This window comes from Macrobrachium nipponense, chromosome 31, assembly GCF_015104395.2.
Source record: "Macrobrachium nipponense isolate FS-2020 chromosome 31, ASM1510439v2, whole genome shotgun sequence".
In the NCBI taxonomy this organism is placed as follows: domain Eukaryota; kingdom Metazoa; phylum Arthropoda; class Malacostraca; order Decapoda; family Palaemonidae; genus Macrobrachium; species Macrobrachium nipponense.
In genome coordinates, this window is record NC_061093.1 from 29,441,830 (window position 1) to 29,452,035 (window position 10,206).

A 10,206-nucleotide genomic window follows, 5' to 3' on the forward strand; every position below is an offset into this window, starting at 1 on the left:
TATATTTAAATAATAATATGCAATATTTTGTTAACGTCCTGCGCGTTTGTTGCCGGTCATTAGATGCAGTTTATTTTGTTGTTCTTTTCACCCCTCTTGATAATTATACACTGTGAGACATAAGAGTAATAAAAGCCATAAATGCATCTTAATGGGACCATTAACAGCCATATTATTAGGCAACTTATTTAGAATTAGGGTCTAATTGTCTGTAAAACGTTTTTAAAGAAAATCTTTTATATACCTTAAAATCCCTGGAGAACATGATCTTGGGAAATGCGTTTAGGTTTTAAACAAATTAGTTCAACTAATTTGTAAGGTAATTTTTCAAAAATATATCAATTTCATCATTATTCTAGTATCAGGGAGATCAAAATATGTTAATTTTATTTTAGTGGTTCATAATTTCTTAACACATCATTTTTTTTCAAATGAGAGAAATTGAATTCTTTATATATTTATGAATTACGATTGCAGTGTTTTATCTCATTTTGATTCTAGTTTCGCAAAGTATTACCGTAAATATAAATACGTAACTGCATATAATATAGGCTTATAGACTTGTTTATGTTGTACATGAATACATATTTACAAAATTATTAAAGACGGACGGACAGTACGCGAATCGGAGCATGAACAATAATTTGTATTTTCTTGAAAATTAAACTAACTGGCAGCCGCAATATGGAACCGTTATTATTTGCCATTAGATGATATAACAGCTATGGAAACCGAAAGGGTTTATTGGTATCAATAATGAAATATCTTTGCTTGCACAGGTAACCAGGTGATGATGTTCAGGCACATATTGAATGACGGCGGCCACCGGATGCTGTTTGTCGGCGACATTGTTGTAAGTAGATTAGATAATAACATTTACTTTCATGCAACAATTTTTTCCCCTGAAGTTACTGATGGATAATTAAGGCAGGTGCCATTCTAGTTGGGACCTTTTTGGAATTCAGTGTCACTCAATAGTGTCACTCAAATGCTTTTTTTTTTTTCTTTCTTTCTTTCTTGGGTGGTTGTGTGTATTCGGTAGGTGACAGGTGTCATTTTAGTTAGAACCTTCTTGGACGTCAGTGTCACTCAAATGCTTTTGTGTGTGTGTGTGTGTGTGTGTGTGTGTGTGTGTGTGTGTGTGTGTGTTCGGTAGGTTGAACCCTCCCAATCAGGTGTCATTAAGCAGTATTGCCCAATTATGTTTCTTTAATTTTCCAGGATAGATATTTATTTTGTTTAATCAATAAAGTGAATGAATGAGTTATTAGTTATTGTTCCACTGTCTTACATAAATTTTATATAATAGAGCTGGTTTTAATTTCTTCTCATTTCGTATGTTCCAAAATTCGGCATCGTTTCCCTAGTTTCTCGATGCCGTGATTTTCCTTGTGGCTAACCTATTATTCACATCAGGACATAATTTTGTTCCCTTTTTTTTTTTTTGGATATTTTCAAAGTTTTTAACCTATACGGTAAATAAAAACTGAAGATCTAAAATGAGCTACGTTCATTTCTGTCAATAAATAATTCAGTCACTTGGTCCGTCTCCCTTATTTATTTTAGTTGCTGTGCAAGATGGTCTTTTGCCCTGTGTAGAGTACGCACGTGATCCCTGACCGAATAGCAACTGATGTACCTTGCATTTTCTCTTCCAGCTAAAACCGGCGTCGAAGTTCACCAAAGAAGGCAACAGTTTCACCCTCAAAGGAGTCACCCAAAGGAACGCGGGGAAGTATGCTTGCCGCATTGAGACGGATCCTGTGACAGAGCTCGTCCACACTCTAGATGTCCTTTACCCGGCTTCTGTAAGTGAACCTATGTAATTGATTTTGAATTCTGCGCAACGGAAAAGATATTTCATATCTGTAATGGGAGAAATGGTTTTAATCTCTTCTGTTGGGTGTTATAAAATTTGGGCAGATTATGCGGAGATTTAAAACCACACGTAGGAGGACCCAAACAGCCCCGCCAGGGAGAAGCGTTCTTGGTCCATTTGGAAAATAACTATAGTTTGACACCAAACCTTCAAGGCTGGGTCCTGCTGGGTCGTTGCCGTGTTTACTTTTTGCTTGCGTTTAATGGAACCTTTAAATAGTCAGTACGATTATTATTTTTATTATTATTCAGACGATGAACTTTATTCATAACGAACAAGCCCGTAGTGACTTGTAACTCAGGCTTCAAAAGAGTATGGTAATTCAAGTTTCAAAAGAGTATGGTTTTCATTTAAAAGAAAAAATAAGTTAATAAATGAACAATGTTTATCATGGTTAATGCATAGTAAAAATTGCCCTTAAAAAGTAGAGTATTCATGGGGTATTTGTAAGAAGAATGATAAGCAATGGAGCTTTCTGGAAACTCCGTTTTTGGAAACGTCCTTTCCATCTTTAAAACGAATGAAAAGAATATGAAGGAATGTTCCAGGTACCTTTTTTTTATATAGGCTCCCCCACCCCCTCCGTAAATGTCCCCTTCCCCTTTGATTGAAAGACCACACACCAAATATTAAAGGCCCTTCAGCAATAGGGACGGTTTTCTGACCTTTGGAATGACGTGGGACAGGACGGGTCATTGCAGAGGTCATCTTCCCCGTTAGCATCTGACACTCTCACAAAAAGTCTTTTTCATAAAAAAAAGTTATTATATAAAGAATATTAAACAGCTAACTAAAACCATTCATTTCCATAATAAAAAGGTTTATGAAATAATAAACATCTGACTAAAACCATTCTAAAAAAACAGAATAAGATGAACATAATTTAGAGGTTAAGTTGTCTTTCGTAAGGTTCGAAATCTTCCATCAGTCTTCATCACGTTCTTCCTTCGACAGGTATACCCGAAGAGTCCATCCGTGCAGAAGGTGGTCCAGGGTGACAGCGTGACTTTGGAATGCGAGGCCGAAGGTAACCCTCCAGCGCAGATTACCTGGACTCGCCGTCAGGGACACCTGCCTTCAGGAGCTCAGTCCGAAAAGGTAAGCAAGTCTCCTCGAAGACCGAAGGATTCATCAATAAAAGGCAAAGTTCAGAAAACAAAATTCGAGATAAGGATGACAGCGAAGTAGAGAGTAACAAGGAGATAACACAGGCGATAACAAACGCTCGAGAAAAGGATGACTGATAGCTAGACAGTGACAAGGAGATAACATATGCGATAACAAACACTCGAGAAAAGGATAACAGATAGCTAGTCAGTGACAAGGAGATAACATATGCGATAACAAACACTCGAGAAAAGGATGACAGATAGCTAGTCAGTGACAAGGAGATAACATATGCGATAACAAACACTCGAGAAAAGGATGACAGATAGCTAGTCAGGGAGAAGGAGATAACATATGCGATAACAAACACTCGAGAAAAGGATAACAGATAGCTAGTCAGTGACAAGGAGATAACATATGCGATAACAAACACTCGAGAAAAGGATAACAGATAGCTAGTCAGTGACAAGGAGATAACATATGCGATAACAAACACTCGAGAAAACGATAACAAACAGCTAGACATTTACAAGGAGATAACACATGTGACAACAAACACTCGAGAAAAGGATAACAGGTAGCTAGACAGTTACAAAGAGATAACAAAGGGAATAACAAACACTCGAGAAAAGGATAATAGATAGGTAGACAGTTACCAGGAGATAACACAGGCGATAAAAAACTCGAGAAAAGGATAACAGATAGGTAGACAGTTTCAAAGAGATAACAAACACACGAGAAGAGGATAACAGATAGCTATACAGTTACAAGGAGATAAAACATGCAATAACAAACACTCGAGAAAATAATAACAGCTAGGTAGACAATTGCAAGAAGATAACACATGCGATAACAAACACTCGAGAAAAGGACAACACATAGCTAGACAGTTACAAGGAGATAACACATGTGATAACAAACACTCGAGAAAAGAATAACAGATAGGTAGACAGTTACCAGGAGATAACACAGGCGATAACAAACACTCGAGAAAAGGATAACACATAGCTAGACAGTTACAAGGAGATAACACAGGCGATAGCAAACACTCGAGAAAAGGATAACACATAGCTAGACAGTTACAAGGAGATAACACATGCAATAACAAACCCTCGAGAAAAGGATAACGCAGCTAGACAGTTACAAGGAGATAACACAGGCGATAACAAACACTCGAGAAAAGGATAACACATAGCTAGACAGTTACAAGGAGATAACACATGCAATAACAAACACTCGAGAAAAGGATAACGCAGCTAGACAGTTACAAGGAGATAACACAGGCGATAACAAACACTCGAGAAAAGGATAACACATAGCTAGACAGTTACAAGGAGATAACACAGGCGATAACAAACACTCGAGAAAAGGATAACACATAGCTAGACAGTTACAAGGAGATAACACATGTGATAACAAACACTCGAGAAAATAATAACAGCGAAGTAGACAGTTACCAGGAGATAACACAGGCGATAACAAACACTCGAGAAAAGAATAACACATAGCTAGACAGTTACAAGGAGATAACACAGGCGATAACAAACACTCGAGAAAAGGATAACACATAGCTAGACAGTTACAAGGAGATAACACAGGCGATAAGAAACACTCGAGAAAAGGATAACACATAGCTAGACAGTTACCAGGAGATAACACATGCGATAACAAACATTCGAGAAAAGGATAACAGCTAGGTAGACAGTTACCAGGAGATAACACAGGCGATAACAAACACTCGAGAAAATAATAACAGCGAAGTAGAGAGTTACCAGGAGATAACGCAGGCGATAACAAACACTCGGGAAAATAATAACAGCGAAGTAGAGTTACCAGGAGCTAACACAGGCGATAACAAACGAGCGAGACAACTATAACAGATTACTTAAAATGGAGGAAAGGATAACAGCTAAGTATACGATTACCAGGAGAGATAACACAGGCGATAACAAACACGAAAACAACGAACGCAACAGCAGCAAAAGCATCGCGAATTTAATAAGAATGAGACGTGACGTAATTTGATCTAGTCACTTTGGCTCACTCGTCTGGGTTTGACAATGAACATATAATTTTTCGCGGTTTTTTATTTATTTATTTTTTTCTATATGGCAGGGCTGGGAGGGGGTCGAGTGTCGTGGGGTTTGTGGGAAGGGGGGGTTAGGGGGGGTTGGGGGGGTTAGGAGCGGCTGGTAGCGAGAATTGTGTCACAAAAAATCCAGCTTAAAAAGTTGGGGGTAATGAATATCTTTCCTTTCAAAATTAATGTCAGGGGCGGGAAGTTCAGTCATTTCATAATTACTGATGGCGATTTTGCGAAACAATAATTACAGTCTATTAATCATGTCGTTACGGGCGAGAACGCTCCTGTTTAGAAATTGGGAAATGACAGAAAATGTCCCCCGCTTTTAGGGGACGACTCAGAAGCGTCAAATAAAAAAGGATAGTATTTTGTATGAGGGCGGAAGCGTACACACACATAATAAACTCATCAGGATGAATTTGGTGTCAGTATGGATGAGACAATTGTGCCGTCCTTTACCAAAAAATATAAATGCTTATAAAATAAATATTCATAACACTTGTTACCTTAGAGTCTATATATATATATATATATATATATATATATATATATATATATATATATATATATGATATGTATGTATGTATGTATGTATGTATAGTATATATATATATATATATATATATATATATATATATATATATATATATATTATATGCGTGTGAGCGCCAACGGTGGCGTAGTCGGTATGGTATTGGCGTGCCACCTCGATGGTCGCGAGTTCGATTCTCGGGAATTCCATTGAAGAGTGAGAGATGTGTATTTATGGTGCTAGAAGTTCACTCTCGGCATGGTCGGAAGTCACGTAAAGCCGTTGGTCCCGTTGCTGAATAACCACTGGTTCCATGCAACGTATAAACACCATACAAACAAACAAACAATATGCGTGTGTGTGTGTGTGGTGTGTGTGTGTGTGTGTGTATACTCACATGCCTATTTTACGAAATACACGGAAAGGTGTGAAGTGAAAAGTGTTATACGAAGGCTACTTTTATTTTGCCTGTTTACTTGCCGAAAAATACTTATATGTATAGTCTGTCAGTGGTTGAAATAACGTTCAGCTTAACTTTAAATGCAAAATTAATGATTAATACATCAAATACTTGTTGGATCAACGTCCTGGGCCACAATTATTTCGTGAATAAGTAAATAGGTGGCTTATATGAACATTAATGAGCATAATTGCTGCACAAGCTATCGCTGTGCATTTGTAATTGAATATATATATATAAATATATATATATATATATATATATATATATATATATATATATTATATATATATGTAGTATGTATATATATATATATATATATATATCATCATATATATATATATATACTATATATATATATATATATATATATATATATATATACATACATACATATATATGATATATTTTCTGGTAAGCTCGCCAGCTGTCAGTATTAGTAATGGTTGATCTCCCTGTGCAACTCGAAATCTTAAGAAATAAGGGCTTTACCAATATACTGAGCAAAAGCATTATTTAAACTGTACATTATTGGTATTCACTGTTGCAAAAACACCCTGAGATATATAGTGTAAGTGCAAGTATTAAGCTTTCAATATTCGTAAGAGCGTTTTGTATCTTTACAGACCATAAAGATTAATAATGACTTTGGGATAACCTGTAATTAAACTTTGATTGATGTTAGAATACGGATTCAGTCCTTGATTGTAATTCACTCGTTTGCGCGATTGTATCTCCCCTCTGTTTATGCACTTTTATTCGGCCATTCATTTGATCGTCTCTGTTATATTACCGGTCATTAGTGGCTTCATCTAGCTTCGGTTTCTGCAAATGCAAATTAGTAGAAATATTTTTTTCTCTCAATTTCCTAATTAATTGATATTATACCGAGCGTTTTTCTCACCGATTAGTAATGCAACTGTTGATCTGTTAGTAGTCGATATCCTATCTCTCGCTCTCTTCTTTTAATATATATTTAATATATATATATATATATATTATTAATATATATATATATATATATATCTATTTATTATTATGGTATTCTTATATTCTATTATATTTAGATATAATATCCTCTATATTAAGGTATATATATACATATATATTTCGCTCTACCTCGGAATTAATATATTTTCAGATATGTTAACCGAAGGGGAATTTTTTAGTCGATAAGAAATTCGTCGGCTCACGGGCGCGAACCATCGAACCCAACAAATTATATGCTCACTGCCACATTGATACTTTACCTACTGGATCCTAAATGAGCCAGTTTACACAAGCATTTTAATAAATTACCTTTCTTATATACTTCTATATACTATACCATTCTCCTATTTATAATATCCACTCCTGCACCCCTTGAATAATAAGGCCCTTACTTTCCTATATATCTCTTCTACTCCAGCTAACATTAGGGGAAACAAACCTCTTAAGCTCTAGCATCCATTTCAGTATTTTTGGGGCTGTCATATGAAAACATCAAAAGTTTCTTCATACACTTTCCATTCGGATTCACGGATTGAAGAGGAAGCCAGTCCAGAGTAGTGTAAGAAAATCGTGAATTAAAATTACAGGTACCCTACGTATCCCAAAAGTGGATATATATATTACACACTCTCACACACACACACACACACACACACACACACACATATATATATATATATATATATATATATATATATATATATATATACATATATATATATAACGTATATAGGTATATATATATATAATATATATATATATATATATATATATATATATATTTATGTATATGTATGCGTGTGTGTGTTAGCGTGTTTGCATGTTTACGTTATATAATATATATATATATATATATATATATATATATATATATATATATATATATATTGTATGTATATGTCATGCGTGTGTGTGTAAGCGTGTTTTGCATGTTTACGTATATATATATATATATATATATATATATATATATATATATATATATATGAGTATGTGTGTAAAATGTGTATTACATAATTAATTATATATACATATAATATATATTATATACATACTATATATATATATATAATATATATATCATATATATATATCATATATATATAGCTATAGATATATGAGTATAATTGTAATTTAATATTAACAAACAATAAAGAATTATGTCTATATAAATGTATAGATACATACCTACATGCTGGTCGAAATTGATATCCTGAATGTCCCGCAGAAAGGCAGGCGAGAATTCGTAGAAAAAACAGATGGACAAAAATTTGGCAAAAAATTTGCAGAACGGGAGAGAGAGTAGTAGGTGTGAAAACGTTTCCCTTCTCCCGTTACAAATGAAATGAAAAAGAAAGGAAACACTGTTATTTTAGTGCCTAGACTTTCCCCTCATTTCCTAAATACTCAACACCATTCTGCTCACCCCTTTCCCAGTCTAATTAAGGACTGACAATGCCTTAGATACTGGTAGCCATTTCGTAAAACATTCTGTTTTATCAACTTGTGGTTAGATTCATTTAAGGCAATACCAGAAAGACGATGGTACTAATAAACACACACACACAAAAATATACATATATATATATATATATATATATATATATATATATATATATATATATATATATATATATTGAGAGAGAGAGAGAGAGAGAGAGAGAGAGAGAGAGAGAGAGAGAAGAAGGGGGGGTGGGAGGAAATGAAACACATAAGCGAACACGCGTGCGCACACGTATTCACGCACATGCATAAACATACGCACACGTATATATACACATATGTGTATCTTTATGTATATTGGTGCCTGCGTTCTTGCTTATGTGTTTAATTAAGTATATCCCCTCTGTAGTGAATTACATTATTTTATCAATAGCATCGACTACTCTTTTGCATCTAAATGATAACGGAAACGATTGTGTTAAGCCATTGTTTTTCTATGTTTTATTGCACGAGAGAGAGAGAGAGAGAGAGAGAGAGAGAGAGAGAGAGAGAGAGAGAGAGAGAGAGAGAGAATTGTAACCCTACGATTTTTTTTCTTGTCCTCAATTATTCAATAAATGTCATATCTCATCATATTCATAATGTAAGCCATTTTGAGTCACATTAGTTCACTCATTACATTATTCCACTGTCATTTAATAGTAAACTAAAGCCACTGTACAAACAAATTACCGCTCAAATAGTTAATGCACCAGAGGAAACTTTATGCTTTGCCAAGTGTAAATTAAATGTTTGAATTTTAATGTAAATCCATTTACGTTATGAACTAATGCCTAATGCTTGCGCACATATTCATATTTTTGAGTTTGGATCGAATTTTGTAGTCGTGTAAATTCTTTTCCTTTCTTAATTTTTCTTTCTAATGTAATGAAAGTATAGCTGGTCTTCTGGTATAGTGGTTAGTGTCGTGGCATGCCAAACAAATGTCGTTGGTTGGTTCTGTATATTAGTTACTGCTGCAGTCTGGGGTCTGCAGTGGGAGGTTGAAACCAACATTCTCTGGAAAGCTTTAACTAATAATAATAATAATAATAATAATAATAATAATAATAATAATAATAATAATATAATAATAATAATAATTCTATAGCTGTTAGTGTCTTATGTTTAAGACATTTATTTGCCTTATCAGCATTGTTGAATGAAAGTCTACGTGAAAATCATTCCACATTTCACTTGCAAACATCGGGGCAGGATTTGAAATGTCGAAATCCTTCCCATCTCTACGCAAGATGATTACTTTCATATACATCGGAGTTCATTACTATGACAATCATGCTGATTGTTTGGAGAAAATTAAATGTTATTTATGAATGAATAGACGACATGATTTGTCCTAAAGAAAATCTCTATTACATACAGGTATTGTGTAGTTAGGAGTTAGCATATTGGAAAAAAAAAACACATACAGGAATGCCAGAATGTTTACTGAAAATTGGGGAAAAACAGGAATGACACATAGCTGGTTACCATAGATAACAATTATCATAAAGAACATTAAAACTTCATTTCAATGCAATCACTTCCTTATGCACGCTGCGGCTGTCATTGCAACCAGAATCAGTTTATTGATTCAGTTTATTTTGAATACATTACACAAGAAAAAAATGCGCCGAAGTCTCTTCGGTGCAATCGAGTTTTCTGTACTTCGT

At 34.5% G+C, this 10,206-nt stretch overlaps 1 protein-coding gene across 3 annotated transcripts in view; it reads left to right on the forward strand.

Moving 5' to 3' along the window:
- The first annotated feature begins 764 nt into the window (after nt 1-764).
- LOC135206737 (protein amalgam-like) overlaps nt 765-10,206 on the forward strand; it is a 47,028-nt gene continuing 37,586 nt past the window's right edge. For all 3 annotated transcript variants that reach the window (XM_064238209.1, XM_064238211.1, XM_064238210.1), the window contains exons 1-3: nt 765-853; nt 1,659-1,808; nt 2,834-2,977. In XM_064238209.1, the coding sequence (XP_064094279.1) occupies nt 791-853; nt 1,659-1,808; nt 2,834-2,977 (357 nt within the window). In that variant the 5' untranslated portion in view covers nt 765-790. The remainder of the gene's footprint in view (nt 854-1,658; nt 1,809-2,833; nt 2,978-10,206) is intronic.